Below are 18,282 nucleotides of genomic sequence, written 5' to 3'. Positions count from 1 at the left end.
CTGGTCTTTTGCCTGCTTCTCACCACCTTCTATCTCCTGCAATAGGCCACAAAAGAACCTTTAAATTAATTTTTTTATTAGAGGGGGGAAGAGAGGAGGGGGAGAACATCAACTGGTTGCCTCTCGTACATACCCTGACCATGGACCTAGACATGTGCCCTGACTGGGAATTGAACCCTCAACCTTTTACTTTGCAGGATGACGCCCAACTGAGCCACACAGTTCAGGGCAAGAAACTTGAAATAGAACTTAAAGTTTTTTCTAATTTAAAAATTAGTTTAGTCATTTTTCTTTCAAATTCTCCATGGAAATCCAAAGTAACCTGTTACTTAAAAGTTTTTCCTTTGAAGCAGGTATTTAGGGAGGGAGGCTGAGCATCTCATCCATTTCACCAAACCCATCGGCCCATTCATTTGTTCATCAGGCCCTGTAGGTACTTCTCTCCCATTTAGGTTGGTCTGTTCTTCCTTTCTGCTTCCATGCTCCCATTCCCCAAATACTCATTCAACTTCAAATGTCTGTCAACCCTTCCCTGGGTGCATCAATTTCATCTCCAGTTCTGAGTCATCATCATTATATTTCTTATTTCTGTTCCTGGGGAGTCTAATAATGAAAACAAAATCCACCCTGCCCAGATAAACGTCATTCCCATATGCCAAGGTTGTAGGTTCAATTTCCAGTCAGGGCACATACAAGAAGCAACCAATGAATGCATAAGTTGCCACAGCAAAGTGATGTTTCTCTCTCCATTTCTAAAACCAGTTTTTTAAAATGACAAAATGCTACCATCTTGGCTCAGTACAAATTATTAGTACTGTACTAACTCAACATTCACTGCTGTTTGTCAAACTTCCTAACTCTTCCCGATTCTCTGGCACCAAAACCTCTGAGGTGAGCCCCATTCTCACCTGAAAACACCCAAGTCTACATTATTTTCCATCCTTTTGTAGAAGGGCATATCCTTTCTAAGGCATTATCTAACTTCTAGCATGGCCTCTCCTATCTGCTCCATCCACTGTTCTCCACCCAGCAGCCAGGGCAATTTTGTACAAATGAAAACCAGATCAATTTGCACTCCTGTGTAAATGCCACCAATGGCCTTCCATTGCTCCTAGGACCATATCCCAATTTCCTTTTGTAAGATCCCATGTGTCCTGGCCCCAGCTCAAGCCATGTTCTTTGTTTATATCAAGGTCTTTCCAGTTTTGTTTTTTAACTTTTTAATAGTTTATTGGGTTGACATTAATAACATTAAATAGGTTTCAAGTGTCTTTGCAGCTTCCAGACCTTCACACATTCTTGTGCCTTCCTTGAAGGTTCTTCTTTCCCACTCATCTGATTGGTTCATCTCCTTTGGGCCTTGGCTTTAATAATTACTTCCTTTAAGAAGTCTCTCCTAATCACACCATGTAAAGGTGACATCCCTTCTCTCCTTGCCTCCAGGAGATGCTCCAGGGCACCACTCAGTTCCCATTTTTGCTTGTCTAAAACTCTCAGGGGCAACTTCTTCCATTCCAAGGACTCCTTGGAGTTCTGTGTGGCCACAGGGCTGTCCCTGGCTTTCAGGTTTCAATCATAACATTGACAAATCTTTCCTAAAATGCCTTCCTGAGTGTTCCTGAAACAGTCCCACCTTGGCCTTCACACCCCTCGTACACTTTGGTCCTCTTGTCCACATTGTATACATTAGGGAGAATGCCCAGGATCCTGGAATGAGATAACCAGGCCATCATTCCAGGTACAGTGCACCACATGGCCTGGGAGGGCTGGGCCGATAAATGTCCTCCGAGTCTGTTTCCTCATTAGGAAGATGTACAGAACTATTTTATGGAAACATCCATGCTGCTCATTATGTACATTAGTGCAAGATTTGTGGGTGCTAAAAGTTGTTTATGAAACAATTATGAAATTCAGTTGATGGGATTGCATTTCCAGGCTTTAAATTACTCATACACTGTACCATGTAAATTATTTTTCCCATGTTCCATTTCCGTGTTGCTGTTATTTGGGGGGAGGGGCAGCATCCCTTTGCCCATGTTTAGATAGGTACATTATTAATTTCATTACATTATCTACTATGTTTACTAATGAAACATATAAAATGTGTGCCCTTGGAGAGAAGTTACTTTGGAGCATCTGAAGTACCTGTAGTGAAATTAGTGATCAAAAACTTGAAATGCAAAAGTCTGGTATTCATTTTGTAAATACCATTCCTATTATTTTATGTATCTCTAGATCAGTAAGCTGAAAATTTTAAATGTACAGGGTAACAAGAAATACACGTAACAAAAGGAAAAAACAAACAAACTGAAAAGCACTTTACAAATAATTACATGTTGAATTCCTTAATAAACTTGTGAGGTAGGCACTTTTTATCATCTTCGGTTTTTAGAAAACAGGTACCAAGAGGCTTGTCCAAGGTCACACCATTAATAAGTGAACTTGAAGTTTGACTCCCACTGTTCTATGATACTTCAGGGAATTGTGGAAATTACACATAATACCTTACTCAAGATCCTGATTTTTCTCACCAATTATGTTAAGAGGGGGTTGCTTTCTCTCTAAATTAGACATGTGACCTTATAGCACCTCTACAACTGTCTCCACACCAAAACTGCACTTGTAGTAAAATACTTTTACTAGAAATCCAGTTTCATTTATTCAATTGGCCAGAAAATAATTTCCCAGAATTAGAGTTCCGACCTCAGTCTTAACCAAACAGCTCTTTATATCTCCCTAGAAAAGGTTAGCTACACTGATCACCCTCGTGTCTTCAGTTCCCATATCTGGTCCTTCCATCTGCCCTGTCCTTTCCAACCCTGTCTAGTTCAGGATTGCCTCTTCCCCACGGAAGTATGGGGTCTACCCCTGTAAGTTTCTACAGTTTGCCTTAAAAAAAAAAGATTTTATTTTTAGAGGGAAAGGGAGGGAGAGAGAGAAATATCAATTGGTTGCCTCTCATGTGCCCAAAGGTGACCTGGTCCAGAACCCAGGTATGTATTCCAACTGGGAATTGAACCGGGGACCTTTCTGTCTGCAGGACGATGCCAAGCCCACTGAGCTATACCAATCATGGCTCTACAGTTTGTCTTGCCTATCACTACCTAAAATCACCACCCACCACTTGTATTTTACTTTCCAAACCCACTCTTCAAAAACTAAGAAAAGTGGCCATTCGAGCCATATTCTCTCATTAACTCCTATACAGTTTTGGTTTTCTTCCTTCCAAGCCTTAGATCTTCTCTTTCATGGTTCCAGATATGGCTCTCTGTTCCCTCATTATTCAAATCCTTATTTTTTTTTCAAGTGATCCTCCCAAAAATCACATTCCAGATAATCTTTCCCTTCTAGGGGCATGTAGCAACTTAAGAGTCTAGAGAACCATGCACTGGCAATTAATCCTATCACAATGTACATTCATGTCCTATTTGCTAAGCCTTCTCTAACTATCCATGAAGGCAGATTCTGTCTTTCCCCTTCTGGTATAACTCCCAGTACTCTACATATCAGGTGATTTAGTAGCTGGTCCCTGACCACAGGGGCAGACCTTGTACAGTGAGATACCTGAGTGTCCTGGACTCTCCCTTCTCCCTGTCTGAAAGGTGAGGGGAAGAGAGGGAGGCTCCTCAGAGCAAGCACCATTGTAAGTGTAGTAAGAGTGCAGGTTAGATCCATCTGTATTAGTGGGGAAGTGAGGATACTAAATGCCACCAGAAAACTGAATAAAGAAAATTAAGCCACCTGGCTAGTGTGGCTCAGTGGACTGAGCACCAGCCTGTGAACCAACGGGGCACTGGCTTGATTCCCAGTCATATACCTGGATTATGGGCCAGGTTCCCAGTAGGGGGGTGCATGAGAGGCAACCATATATTGATGTTTTTCTCCCTCTCTTTCTCCCACCAGTCACCTGCCTAAAAATAAATAAATAAATAAAATCTTTATTTGAAAGAAAGAAAAAGGAAGGAAGGAAGGAAGGAGGGAAAGAAGGGAGGGAGGGAGGAAGAAAAAAAAAAGAAAGAAAATCAAGATCAAAAACAGTTCCAGCTCCCATGAATCTCCAAACAGACAGGGCACCAGTAATTCCTTTCCTTTATTCCTTCCCCTTGTACAGGGAAATTCAAGTTCAGTAGTGTTCCTTTCCTGCCCCCAAGTCTCCAACTAGACAAGAGACTGCACACACCAAATGCCAGATAATAGCTCAGGCCTGACTTCTCCCTCAGTTGAACTGCCACAGCCATTTGTATCACAAAGTCAGCATGAAATCCATCAAAAACCAAAAAAGAACAGCACCACTCAAGAGACCAGGGGGCCACTGGGCTGGAAGCTTTAAAGTGGACCAGAGGCAGGGTGCAGAGTGATGAGAGAGACTCAAGACAACTTCTGGTCACCTAAGTTTGGCTGGATGGAACCCACAATAATGAAGATGCTCATCTCTTTCGGCACAGAGAAGTGTCAAAAGTAAGGCCAGACTAGTTTATAAGGAAAGTGAACAAATCTTTCAGAGGAAAGGAAGCAATCAAAGTGGCATCCTAATCATATCAAGACCACCTCTGCCTCCCTGTCAGCTGCAGAACAGAGGCAGGCTTCTGAGTGGAGACAGAGAAACAACAGGGGGCATCCAGGTCACACAAGCTGGTCTTCTGGGAAGGGAGATCACTCTCGGGGGCGGTTGACCATGACTTCACCCAGGGCCTCCAACACCTCCCGCTTGTAGTCCTCAAAGTCACCATCGATTTGGCTAACACTCTGCTCCTCCACCACCCACAGCTGGCAGTTGGTTTCTGTGATGAGCCGGGCATCATGGCTGACGACAATCACAGCTTTGAAGAAAGATGGTAAGAATGAGGGTGGGGAGAAAGCAGGAGAAAATCAGAGCACAAAAGAAGGGAGCAAACCCTAGCCAAAGGCCACTGAAGGCCCTGGTCCCCAGGGGAAGGAAGAGGTGAATTTTAAGCTAACTCACCACCCTTGTACTCGTTGATGGCCTCCCCCAGAGCATCAATCGACTCTATGTCCAAGTTATTGGTGGGCTCATCCTGCAGAGGAGGAGGTATACAATGACTGAGCATTAGAATTCTTAGCTGTAACTTACCCCTCTCCTGCAGTCCAGCTCACTCACCAAGATGAGGACATCTGGCTCCCGACAGGCCAGCTCTGCAAACACAACTCGGGCTTTTTGCCCACCTGAAGCAGAGAAAAAGGAAGTCCATCACACTGACAGCCTTGCATTTCTGCAGGTCAACCCTGAATGTGTGTCTGTGTGTGTACTGAGGCCCCCAAGCCTTGGTTCCTCTTCCCTTCTGCCTCTGGATACAGCTGTGGATATGAATACCGAGGAGGACTTTCCCCAGTCCCCCTAGAGTAGTACCAGAGAGTTTGCAGATCTGGATGGTGTGGGCATGACTCTCAAGGCCAAAGCGACCCAGGCACTTCCGGGCATCCTGGTAGGGCAGGTTGAAGACTTGCTGCAGGTAATCGGTGGGTGTCTCGTCCATGCGCAGCTGCTCCGCATACTGCTGGTTGAAGAAGCCAATTTTCTGCCCCAGAGGAGAGGAGGTGGTTAGTCAAAAGTCCCACTTCCTCTCTGGGACTCATTCCCTAATTCCTAAAGCCAACTTACCAGCCGGTGGTTCTTTCTCATTTCTCCACGAGTCTGCAAAAGAAGAATAAGGGGTGAGATAAGGGAAAGGAAAAAGGTGCTATAGGGCCACATCCCAACTTTTGTAAAGGGAAGACAAACACAAGAATGGGTCTGGGAATAGGTCAGTATGAGAAAGGGAACATGGAAGTTCTTCCTAATGTGACAAAGGCACACCAGGAAATCAAAATTTGGGGCAAAAGGGAGTAAGAGACGGAGAATGAAGAAGGGGTGACAAAGCAAGATTCAGAACCAGGAGAGGACTGACCACAACTAAGAACAACCCTTGCCACCCAGAGGGACTCACAAACGGCCCATTCTCAGAGCACCACTTCAGAGAGGGGTTAAGGACAGGCTGCAGGAGGATCTAAGAGCACCTTCCTAAAGGTTACTGTGTGTTGGCCCTCTAAACAGGAGGGTGACAGATGGAGGGAGGACAGGTGGCTACAACCTACCTAAAGCATTTTAGGGCAATATACTGCCAAAGTCCTAAAAGCAATGAATTTAAGAAAAACTGAATTTGCCCTGGCTGGTGTAGCTCAGTGGGTTGAGCATGGGCCTGCGAACCGAAAGGTCGCTGGTTCGACTCCCAGTCAGGGCACATGCCTGGGTTGCAGGCCAGGTCCCCAACTGGGGGAGTTCAAGGGGCAGCCACACGTTGATGTTTCTCTTCCTCTCTTTCTCCTTCCTTTCCCCTCTCTCTAAAAAAATAAATAAATAAAATCTTAAAGGAAAAAAAAAAAAAGAAAAACTGAATTCATAAAGATCTACAATAAGAATACTTGCTATAGCATTGTCATTTAGTGGAAAAAAAAATGTAATACTGATGGCAGCCCTGGTTGGTGTGGTTCAGTAGATTGACCATGGGCCTGTGAACCAAAGGGTTGTTGGTTTGATTCCCAGTCATGGCACATGCCTGGGTTGCAGGCCAAGTCCCCAGTAGTGGGCACACAAGAGGCAACCACACACGATGTTTCTCTCCTTTTCTTTCTCCCTCCCTTCCCCACTCTAAAAATAAATAAATAAAGTTAAATTAAAAAGACTGATGGTTTAAATCTGGTTTATCCATATAATTATTGGCATGGAAAAATGCTTGATATATATTATCTGGAAAAAGCTAGCTACAGAACAATTCATGTGATAGCCTGTTTTTTGGTAAAAAAAAAAAAAAGCAGCAGCACATTTGCAAAGGAAAAAAGGAGAAAGCTATCCATGAAAATTAATCTCTAGATTATCTCTAGATTCTTCTTTGGCTTATGTAATTTGAATCAGTCTATAAGTAACATGTTTCTTGTATAACTAAAACCCACACGGGGGTACCCCTGCTCTGAATCCCCATCTCCTGGCTTTCCTCCCTGAATTGATCTAAACCGTTCTTTATAGTAACCCTTAGGGGAACGAGTCATTTGTGATAAGTTCTGTGTTTTACTCTCCCCTGCAGAGGGGCTCCCTGATTCTAGCCTAGGGTGAAGAGCACGTTTTTTGTTTTTTTTTTAAGATTTTATTTTTTAGAGAGGGAATGGAGGGAGAAAGAGAGAAACATAAATGTGCAGTTGCTGGGGGTCATGGCCTGCAACCCAGGCATGTGCCCTGGCTGGGAATCGAACCTGCGACACTTTGGATTGCAGCCCATGCTCAATCCACTGAGCTACGCCAGCCAGGGCTGAAGAGCACATTTTCACACTTCCCATGCACCCCCACCACCGGCCTCCCTGCCTGGCTCCAGGACTCACCGGAGTCAGCTTGCCTGTCAGGAGCAGGAGCAAGGTGCTCTTCCCCACACCATTAGGGCCCACAATGCAGACTGCAAAAAGCAAGAGAGATGGTCAAAGAAGTCCCAGACACTCTCCCTGTGGCTCCTGTCCCACCCAAACCAACTCACTTCTTGAGTCCATGTCAATGCCAAAATCCAGATTCTTAAAGAGTGGTTTCTGCCCCTCATAGCCAAATGTCACACCTGAAAGCCAGGAAAGGAAGCAGTTTCTCTTCTATTCCATTACCCCGAAGGTCCCTCCCCCATGTCCTGGCTCTGGAGAAGAGAGTTGGGGTACCCACGTTCCACCCTGTGCTGCTGAGCTAGAGTGGCTCACCATGCAGGCCCAGCACAGGAGGGCTAAGTGGCGGGGGGTTGGGGAATGTAAAGCGAACAATGTACTCCTTGGGGCGCTTCAGGAGCTCAGGGGTCTCCTGTGACTCCTCATCCTGGTTTTTCCGTCGGCATTTCTGCTGCTTCCTAGTTAGGGCTTCCTTTGTTTGCTTTTCCTAGAGAGAAGAGGGAAAGAGAGAAAACTGTACCTTCACAGAGGTCCCTGAAATGCAGGTTGGTTCCCCAGGGTCTGTTCTTTCTTTATTCTCCTGAAAAGAACCCTCATCCCCAGAAAACCACAGAAAGACCTTACCGCCTGCTTGGTGGACTTGCCACCTGCCTTTAGCTCCTTCAGCTTTTTCTCCTGCTTCTCATATTGCTTCAGCAGTTCTTTCTGCTTTTGTTGGTACATCTTCTTGAAGGTCACTGGGGCAGAAGGGGAAGAGGGGCATCACTGGGTGTCCTCTCCCCAGCAGACAAAGGGATAATCAGGACTGAGGAGGATGGGATGGACAGGCATCAGTGTCTAGATTCTGAGAAGACCCAACTCATCACCATGTCCCTATGGCCCTCCCTCCCAGGCCTCTTTTCGGGGCCCCACCTCTCTCTTCTACCCATGAGTGACCCTACTTACTGTAATTGCCCCTATAGTAATGAAGGCGCTGGGCATCAAGATGGATGATATCAGTGCAGACATCATCCAGGAAGCCCTGGTCATGGGAGACGATGAGCAATGTCTTCCGCCAGCCCTGGAGGTAGCTGAGTTTTAGAGAAGAGTGTGGAAGGGTCACAATAGTTAAATATGAGTCAAGTCATAGGAAGCAGACAGACATGGGGACAGGGAGGGAAAGGGCCAGCTGGATTGAGTGCATCAAGGGCAGAGTGGAGAAAAGCTGGAGGAAACAAGGCAGCACGAGAACCACTGATGCCAAGGCTTGAAGGGCGACTTACTTATTGAGCCAGATGACAGCATTGAGGTCCAGGTGGTTGGTGGGCTCATCCAGCATCAGCAGTGTGGGCTCCATGAACAGTGCCCTAGAGGGTTGGGCAGCAAAGTGTAGGGTCAGAGGGGGAAGATCCTTTCTCAGAGAACCCCAGAACAGCTACTGGTAGGCAAAGCCTGAGACCATGAACACGCCTTCCAATCTCTCCTTAAAGAAGTTCCTATGCAGGAGACATCAATGAGAATATCAACCAGGTAGGGAGAGAAATGGAGAAGAGGCCTGAAGTCTGACAACAGATGGTAAGGAAGAGAGAATTCAGCCTTGAATCTCCCTGCTTGCCTTTGACGAATGGGAACATGGGAAAGGGCCTGGTGGTTTGAGGATGAAGAGAGGGTGATAGGGGTGCTGCCCACCTGGCCAAGGACACACGCATGCGCCAGCCCCCTGAAAACTTCTCTGTGGGCCGATTCTGCATTTCAGGGTCAAAGCCCAGACCAGCCAGGATCCGCCGGGCTTTGGCTTCCGCAGCTGCTGCACCGGAAGCCCGCAGTTCCTCATACACCTAGGAGGAGGAAGATGTTACATGTCTGAAGTCTTAAGAACCCCCAAGTCTCAGCCCATGACCCTGTGCCATGAGTCCTCTACCTTCTCCAGCCTCTCGGCAGCTGTGTCATCACCCTGCTCCAGCTGCCCCTGAAGCTGTCGCTCTTCTTCCAGCAGCTTCAGTCGCTTGGTGTCTGCTCGAAGAACAGCCTGCACTGCAGGTGTCTCATCCGCTACCACCTCTGGGGGAGGGGAAGACAGTCAAGCCACCCCAAGGGTGACGGATCCTGTTCCCTCTGCCCTTCAGGTCCATTTCTGGTTTGCCTGACCCTGCCCAGCTCTTTGTACCTGCCCCAAATGAAATGTCCTGCATCCTCACTTCCTCCCTCTTTTTATAGCATCATTTTCCAGTCCCGGTCCCCAGGTTCCCCACATAACCTTTCCAACCCCACTACAACTGCTTCCCTTCTTGGTTGGCCACCCCAACACCCACCCCTGGAACTACCTTCCCACCAGGGGTCTCACCCTGCTCACACAGCAACACATCGATGTTGGGGGGGATGCTCAAGGCTCGGTTGGCAATGTGCTTTAGGAGAGTGGTCTTGCCCTTGCTGTGGAATGAGAATTATTAGGACTAGGCCATCACTGAAAACTCTCTACTCTTCCTTCCAGCCCCTCCTCTACTCACCCATTGGGTCCCACTAGCCCATAGCGGCGCCCAGCCACAATGTACAGGTCTGCATTGACGAATAACTCCTTGCCATGGGCTGAGATGCTGAACTTCTCCAGCTGCAGCCATCAGGGAAGCAGTGCAGATAGTAGGAATGGGAACAGTGAGAATTTTCCCTCTCAGACAGTAGCTACTGTCCCTTGCAGAGACTTCTCCCTGCAAGGAAGCCTTTGGCAAATTGAGACCTCTGGCATAATCCCCTCCATAATCCCCTCAGGCCAGTCCTCTTCCCTGCCCACTGCCTCCAACAGGCCTGTTCCACTTACTTCCCTACAAGGGTGGACACTCTACACCTCTATTGATTTTTCTATCTTCCTGCTCAAGGTGGCAGAACTCAAGGTATGGAAGATGCCTCCAAGCTTTCCTGCAATGGACTAAGCCACTCACACCCCACTTTCCTGGCTGCCAGGGCAACACAGGTGAGAGAACCAGCACTTTCCTGGTGAGCTGGAGAAACCTATCCTTACCTTGATGTCAGATGCGTTTTCCAGCATGGCTTGGCGGGAGGACACCTCTGCTTGTGACACAGAGAAGTCATTCTCAGCAGCACTGGCTGCTTTTAATGAAGCCACTTGGCGCTCATACTCCATCTAAGGAGGGAAAAGCCACTGTCTGCCAGTTTCCCGTCACCACAATACAGCCCCATGTCATCAGACACCAAGACAAGGCTCACAGAACATTGTTCTTTCCCTACTCTGATGCTTTTACTTGAAGTAGTACTCAAAGCCCCCCTTCTTGTCCCTCAATTCACATGTCCCCTAGCTGAAGCTTAAAAATAATTTCCTTGCCTTTGACCACTAAGAACCTGTCTTACCTGTTTCTTCAGCTTTTTCTTCTCTTTCTTGCTAAGATGTGCATAGGGGTCATCAGCCTTAGACTCTCCTTCTTCTTCCTCTGAACCTGGTGAGAACTAAGGGATGGTAAAAAATGAAGGTCCCCTTCTAGAACTCAGATTTCATGTCATCCACCCCCGTTCAACAGCCAGTTCCTTCCTTCTGTACCTAGAGTCCTAAGATATTGGGGTGGACCATCTCTCATTCTCATACCTACCCCATGTCTCCTGTGAATTTCTGCCAGCACCAATGGTACAAGGTAGATGACAGGAGTATAGATGAAACAATGTACATGCACTTGTGCACAGAACTATCAATGCAATGTAACTGACAGCATCATGGGTTCTGTGCGTCATATCAAGCATTACTATAGCTTACACACTAACATTCAAAGAAAAGGTCTGGAAGCCCTAAATACAGCCACTGAGGGATGCAGCAGAATCCAGAATGAGAAAGCATTAAGTACACAGGGGACTGTAGAGATCACTCAACTCCCTCCTACCATGTAGATGAGATAATTGAGAACCAAGGAAGTGGGAAGATATATTCAAGGCACAAGGCCAGACCGTTTCAGGCTAATGCCAGGTCTTTTCCTCTCTGGATCAGGGGTTGTAAACTGTGGCCCATAGGCCAAATCTGACCTGTGGCCTATTTTTATATGGCCCTGAACTAAGAATGGGTTTTACATTTTCAAAGACTCATTAAAAAAAAAGAGAGAGAGAAAGAAAAATACGTGCCAGAGATTGTATATGGCCTGCAAAGCTAAATATTAACTATGTGGCAACTCCTTTACAGACATTTGCCAACTCCTGCTGTGCATAGTAACAGTACCACCAGTTCTTGGCTTCCTCCCCCAGCACCAAAATGCATACCTGCTCCGCCTTATTGGCCTTCTCCTTCCCTTGCTGGGGTGGCTCCTCTTCCTTTGTTGTTTCTTCTTTTTTATCCTCTTCATCTTCATTGTCCAGAGTGGAAAATTTATTTTGAGGCTAACAGGGAAAAGGTAACAGGTCTAATGAAATGCTCAAATCTTGAGACCCAGTATATCCTCCTGCCAATTTACTCCCTCACCTTGGCCTTCCCCTTTTTGTTCTTGAGTCCTGGTTGTCGTTCCTCAAATACCGCCTGGAGAAGACATGAAGACACACACAAATTAATTTGCTACCTTGTTGCTTAAAAAGCATTTCTAGGGAGCCTAGGACTAAAAGTTGACTGTACTGAGTGGTACTAGGGAGGAAATGACACCCACAAAAACCCTAGCTTCCAATTTGAGACTAGACAGTGAAAATTAGAAACCATCTGCCTGTGGGTCACACAGTGAGTTGCATGAGTGGGGGATCACAGTGTGAGAGGGCTTCCTTCAGAGGGTGAATCTTGAGAGGAGGAGGTAATGGACACAAGCTTGGAGATGGCATTCTAGGGAAGATGGAGGGCACAGCATAAAGAACAAAAGCTTCAACACAGAGAATAGTCAGCTGGATGCCAAGATGCAGTCAGAACAATCTGCAAGATACACATGGAAGATCCCCGGGTGGAAGAACAAAGACTTGAAGGCTTCCGTTTTAGATTTTGAGTATGAAAGCAACAGAATCACTGTAGATGTCCAAGTAATGAAAAGAGTATTTTAAAAAGTTGATTTTTTTCACCCTGGCTGGTGTGGCTCAGTGGGTTGGGTGTCATCCCACAAAGCAAAAGGTTCCACTCCCAGTCAGGACACATGCATGCTTGGGTTGTGGCTTTGACCCCCAGTAGGTAGTGTGTACAAGAGGCAATTGATCGATGTTTCTCTCCCTCTTGTTCTCCTTCCTTTTCCCTGTCTCTAAAAATAAATAAAATCTTAAAAAAAAAAGCAAAAAGCTGATTTTGACAGTTTAAGCAAGACAGACCTAGAAGAGCTGGCTCAAGAGCAGGAAATCAAGCTAGGAAATTAGCACACCACTGCCGGAAGGTGCTACTTGGAGTGGGAATGCCCAGCAGGGCCACTGCTTTCACCTTATTGATCCGATTCTTTTCTGGCTTGGCAGGCTTAGCAGAGTGTTTTTCCTCCTCTTCCTCTTCCTCACTCTGATCCTGAATCAGGGCTGCAAAAGCATTACCTCCCTGGAGAATGAAAGGGCCAGAGAAGTCAGTGGGATGGTCAAAGTTGTACCCCTGAGGTGTCTGTTTATCATGTAGATGGCTTACCTTGGTTTTCTTCCCTCCTCGGGGTATCAGGGCAGGTACTGAAATGACAAGAAAAGAAGATGAGGCAGGAAATGATGATGTCCGGCTCCTAAATCTAAACCAACTCATAGATCAAGGAATGAGACACTTCACTCTTCACAGCTCAGGGATTCCAGGCACCCATTCCCCTCAGGTCATTTACCCTCTTCTTCTTCATCACTGGCTGGCACTGAGAGCTTCTTAAGACGCTCCATGAGCTCCTTCTCCTCTCCATCATCATCCACATCCTTCTTCCGCCGGCCTTTTCGGGTGTCTCGTTTCTTTTTTTGCTGCTAAAAGCAAAGAGAATGTGAGAATGAGTCTGAGGCCCTGGTCCCTACAGTATCTCTGTCTCACAGAGAGTTCCCCATCACCTGGCTGAACCAGTGTAGACTGGAGAGGGGTTAGTGGGCCCCTGAAACTTGTACCTGCTGCTGCTGCTCCTCCTTCTCCTTGAGTACTTTCTCTTCTTCCCCAGCCTGTTTATCTTCTACTGCCAGCTCTTCAAAGAACTAGAGTTCAGATATAGGTAAATATGGCTCAGAGACCCACCAAGCCCCTCTGCCACACATAGGCCCACTGACCGTCCCTTCCACCCGTGCCTTGCTTCCTCTCTTGACAAGATCTTTTCTCCCCCCAGACCTCCCACTATCTTCACATGGAAACAGTCACAATAAACTGTCAGGTTCAACCCTCATTTCCTCACCGTCTTTTTATTCTTCTTGTCTTTCTTCCCTTTCTTCACCACTTTGTCTAGAAGGTTAAGCAGACATTGTGAATGATTATCTGCAAATTTCAAAGCATCCTGATCTGTAAAGCACTCAATGGCCTCTACCCTATTTTACCTTTTTTTTTTTTAGTAAAACTATCATTCCCTACATACTTGCACTATCCCACGAGCTAAACAATGGTAGCTTGGTCTAGGGTGGCAGTAGGGAGGGAGAAAGTAGAAATCAGGTGATGGTAGAGGTGGGAAGACAGAAAGAGCAGCCAGAGATGATTCCTATGTATGCAGCTTTCAAAATTAATTGTGCTATGGTACCATTCATTAACTCGAAATAATGGAAGAGAAGGTTCCCTCTCCCCACCCTTGCCACCCAAGGTAGGACAAAGATAACTATGAATTCAGTTTGGGATATGTTGTTTGTGAAACTTACAGGCCATGTAAATGAGTGTCTGGTAAGTATTGAACATCTGAGTCTATGCCCCATCTGCTCTGCTTGTACAGCATTCTAGCTCAGATCACACTATGTGACCCACAGATAACAGAGTGTTTCCTCTTAGACACCTGCAGCACTATTTACCAGTAGCTTGTGTTCCCAGGGAGCAAACAAGGAAGTACATAAAAGTTTACTGACTGGCCTTGGCCAGGTAACTCTGTTGGTTAGAGCGTCATCTCAATATGCCAAGGTTGCAGGTTTGATCCTCAGTCAAGGCACATGCAAGAATTGACCAATGAATGCACAAATAAGTGGAACAACAAATCAATGTTTCTCTCTCTCTAAAATTAATAAATTAAAAGTTTACTGACAATAAATTTCAGCTTCTCCCTTCTGTCCATCTTCGTTTCCTTGAGGGCAGCGGATTATGTCTAATTCCCCATCTCCCTTCCACCACCAACCAGTCTGGAAGACAACCAGCAGCTTCATGATTTCCCTACACGTCCAGGCCTATCCACCATCATATTCCCTCCAAACTATCCCATCTTATTCAAAAGCACTCCTATAATCATTTAGCTTAAACAAACAAACAAACAAACAAACAAAAAACCCCAATAGCTTTCTGCTATTTACTACATTAAAGTACTTCTCAGACCAGAATTCCATGTAATCCATAGTAATCATTTATCTAGGAAAGTTTTACTGCATATCCACTATGCTTAAAACTGGTGATTAATGAGGACAATCCCTACAATTTAGAACTTCAATTTGAAAGGGCCTTATCCTACCTTTTCTGCTATATCTCTGTCTCTCTACCAACACCTATGTTCTGGACAATGGCTTCTCCTGGCTCCTTGATTTAGTCCCAGGCATGCTGAAGTCCTCCATCCAGAACACACTTCACAATATGATCTCAGTATTGGGTGACAAGTGTGATAGAGTTGAAAAGACGTGCAGGAGAAATAATGAAAGGCTTTATATGCTATTCCAAGGAGTCTAATCCTAAAGACATTAAGAAGGAGGATCCACTGAAGTGCATTAGGAAGCAACAACATAAAAAAGAAAAAAAGTAATGACATGATCAGCTCACCTTGACAACATCTAGCAGTGACAAATCCCAGACACTATTATCTACCCCAAGGACTAACACAAGCAGCCCATCTCTTCTTCCTTTAAATCTCTTCTGTACTTTAATCATCACTCTGACCCTCCTGACCTTAGAGAGAGGAAAAGCCTTGTACAGGTTCAATTGTGAGGAAGTGTAATTAATCTCCAAGAAATAGAATAAGGTAAATGTGGTGGCTAAGCTATGCCGTATTGTTCATCTCTCCTGTAAAAGCTCCTCCCCTTACACATCACTTATGCTGGTCCTAACTTCAAAGGCAAATAAAACACTTTCCTTCATCTTACAGTCTCCTCCCTCAATCACTTGTTTTCTATCCTGTCTTCACTGGGTCTCAAAAACATTGTCCACAGTAGCTCTACTTCCTCACCCCTACTCCTTTTCAAATATACTGCAATCTGCTTTGGGTGTCACCTCCTCATGAATACTACTTTTGACAAAGTTACTACTGTCCCCTTAGTTGCTCAACCCCAAAAGTATTTTTCTAGTCCTTATTTGCAACATTCAGTCCTTAAGTTGCAACATTTAGTCCTTCAAGCAACATTCGATGCTGCCTACCTTTTACTTCTCTCCTACCATTATTTAACTTCAGGAATCCTGCTTGCTCCACGTTTGCCTCAGTGTCTCTGGCTGCTTGCCTCTAAGTCTCATCTCCTCAGCCTCCTTCTCTACCTTGCACTACTTTCCCTAATTGTCGAAATTCTTTTGGGTTCCCATCTTGTGTCCTATTTTGCTTCAATCTGCATCCACATCCAAAGCTTCAACTACCCTTGCCTGTGTCTTCCCTTTTAGTGTAGATCTCTCTCCATGGCCACAAATTCTCTCCCTTCCATCTCCTCTTAAAAGTTGCACAGAAAGCTCAAACTCAGCATTCAAAACTTCTCTCTTACCACTCCTCAGCCTATAGCCCATTCTACTTTCAATTATACCCCACTACCCACTGGGTTACTTAAGTGAATATCATCCCTAATTCTTCTCCCTTCCATTAGTCAGTTCCCAGTTCTGGTCAATGCCACTTCCTTAACAACTCTGTACTCTTCAGGCCCTTGGGCACTCTTTTACCATTTCTCACCTGGATCATTCTGACAACCTCCTAAGCAGTCTCCCTGCCTCCAATCTCCACCAAATCAAGCCATTCTGCACTGCTCAGTGTTGCTGGGGTGAACTGATTGTATCTTTCTTTATGCATTTTAGTAGGCCTTCCTTCTTAATGTCTTGAGGATTAAACTCCTCAGAATAGTGTATAAAGCCTTTCATTATCTGTCTCCTGCACATCTTCCCAGCTCCATCACACTAGTCATCAAACAATAGTGGAATCCAGCTTTGCACACACTTCTTCCTCTGCTTGGAATATTTTCCCTGCTAACCAATTCATACCGATCCTCCAAGAATGAATTTACTATCATATATTCCTGGGAGGCTTTGCTAAGACTACATGTCTGAGTAAGAAGTCTGTTCTCTTCTCTCAGTCCTGTAGCATTCTCAAGCATTCATAAAATACTATGTCAACCACTGACTAATTAATGTTCTGTCCCTTCCACTGGAGTGGGTGCTCCTTCAAAGCAAGGTATATCTTTTATATTACATTCCTGGTAACTTTGCACAGGACCAGCTATTCAGGAGGCATCCAATAAATGCTTGTAAAATTGGTCACTGTGTACCTACTGCAATTATTTGTATCCATTTTATCTTCCCCTTAAAGTGTCTTCAAGGCTGGCAGTATGTCTTCATAATTTTTCCCTCCCCCAACCAAAGCACAATATATACAGTGTTTAATTAAAAACGAGTGTTCAACAAACATTCGCTTTTTCCAAGTAAACCTTAAGTCCCATTCCAACACTCAGCATCTTCACTTGTGCTCCAGGTGAGTCAGATATGCTTTATGAAAGAGCCCATGTAGGAGCCATCCTCTCTCGAGAAGCAGGTGGGATCATGGGCCCCTCAGGGGAGTGTCTGTATATGTGCTCGGCAGCGCTCTCGCGCGGCGAGGTCCGGGTACTGCTTAAGGACTTCTGTGGGATGTAGAATACAGTATGGTGCGGAACATATCCGAAAGAGAAGAAAACAGGACTTTCTCATTTCCCCTCCGGTTCCACATGTTCTTCCTTGTCTCTTAACCAGTCCAACTTAAGTTCCTGGGCTACACGCGTCACTTTTCCTTTCGCCCCACACCCTAAACCCACTACTGACTGGGAAAATGCTTCTTCACCCCAACGCACGCATGCGCAGTAGCCCCGCACGGCCCCGTCAGTTTCGCGTTCCATGACCCTCTCCTAAAATAGGGGTACTCTTCTTTCTCTCCTCTTCCCTCTTTTATTCCCTCCCTGCCCACGAGCCTCACCTGCGGGGCTCGTGCCCTCTCCGTCTCCGATCCACTCGGGCTCCGGCAGCTGCTGCTTGGGACCCTTCGGCATCACGACGGCAGTTATGGATACTCTGGCGGCGCCAGCCGCTATTTCCGCTTCCGGTAGCGTGGGGCTGCAAATCGGCCGGCATCCCCACGCCTGCACGACCAGTCCCGCCCCTGGCGGCGCTCTGGCAGGCCTCACCGTCAACTCCGGGGCGTGCCTGCAACCGGTGGGGGCGTGGTTTGCAACGACTGGGGCGGGCCGGCGTTAGCCAGCTCCCGGCGTAGGGGGTGCTTTTATGACAACCTGGGAAGCCCCAGATGCCGCATCACTAATTTCCAACTAGTACGAAATAATGGAGGCATCCTATTTTTTCTTGAGTGGATGCTTACCTTCGACCAGCCCCTTACGTCTGGTTAGGAGCAGAAAAGCACAGTCCATCTTTTCAGGACTTGTGGGTCTAGTGTTGAGATGTATCACAAAACCTCCAAGTTTAGAATTGTAAACGAGGAATTACTCTAGCCTAACAGAAATCACGGTGGGATGGAGCTTAAGTCCTCCTACTCCACGCCCCCCCCCCTTTGGCAAAAGCTTTACTGTAGTATACAATAAAATGCACATATAATAAATTGACAAGGAAACTGCAAAAGTGCACATTTTGGTGAGTTCTGACAT

At 46.0% G+C, this 18,282-nt stretch overlaps 1 protein-coding gene across 2 annotated transcripts; it reads right to left on the bottom strand.

Annotated features, from left to right (window-relative positions):
* Window positions 1–2,529: 2,529 nt before the first annotated feature.
* Window positions 2,530–17,822, bottom strand: ABCF1 (ATP binding cassette subfamily F member 1). 2 transcript variants are annotated; one of them, XM_036023751.1, is made up of 25 exons: window positions 17,601–17,822; window positions 13,683–13,729; window positions 13,405–13,488; window positions 13,140–13,269; window positions 12,959–12,996; window positions 12,767–12,874; window positions 11,846–11,899; window positions 11,647–11,763; window positions 10,756–10,851; window positions 10,409–10,531; window positions 9,900–10,000; window positions 9,737–9,822; window positions 9,314–9,453; window positions 9,082–9,230; window positions 8,676–8,759; window positions 8,359–8,483; window positions 8,038–8,150; window positions 7,729–7,900; window positions 7,521–7,595; window positions 7,372–7,442; window positions 5,621–5,653; window positions 5,369–5,537; window positions 5,120–5,184; window positions 4,964–5,036; window positions 2,530–4,820 (listed from the first exon to the last, which is right to left on the bottom strand). In XM_036023751.1, the coding sequence occupies exons 1-25, from the start codon at window positions 17,671–17,673 to the stop codon at window positions 4,654–4,656; spliced, it is 2,493 nt and encodes an 830-aa protein (XP_035879644.1). In that variant the 5' UTR covers window positions 17,674–17,822; the 3' UTR covers window positions 2,530–4,653. The 2 variants fall into 2 exon arrangements, with proteins under 2 accessions (XP_035879644.1, XP_035879643.1); XM_036023750.1 differs by having other exon boundaries at window positions 4,072–4,820; window positions 13,399–13,488; window positions 17,601–17,753.
* Between the last annotated feature and the right edge of the window lie 460 nt (window positions 17,823–18,282).

The sequence above is a fragment of the Phyllostomus discolor genome, chromosome 4 (genome assembly GCF_004126475.2).
Source record: "Phyllostomus discolor isolate MPI-MPIP mPhyDis1 chromosome 4, mPhyDis1.pri.v3, whole genome shotgun sequence".
NCBI classification, from domain to species: domain Eukaryota; kingdom Metazoa; phylum Chordata; class Mammalia; order Chiroptera; family Phyllostomidae; genus Phyllostomus; species Phyllostomus discolor.
Note: the sequence above shows the minus strand (reverse complement) of the source record. Positions and strands in the feature narration are given on the sequence as shown.

Coding starts and splice junctions, on each gene's coding strand:
- ABCF1 (XM_036023750.1), bottom strand. CDS start 17,673: ATGCCGAAGGGTCCCAAGCAGCAGCTGCCGGAGCCCGAGTGGATCGGA. Junction 8,760..9,081: donor ATGCGTGTGTCCTTGGCCAG/GTGGGCAGCACC, acceptor CCAACCCTCTAG/GGCACTGTTCATGGAGCCCA. Junction 5,037..5,119: donor AGCCAGATGTCCTCATCTTG/GTGAGTGAGCTG, acceptor CCTCCTCTGCAG/GATGAGCCCACCAATAACTT.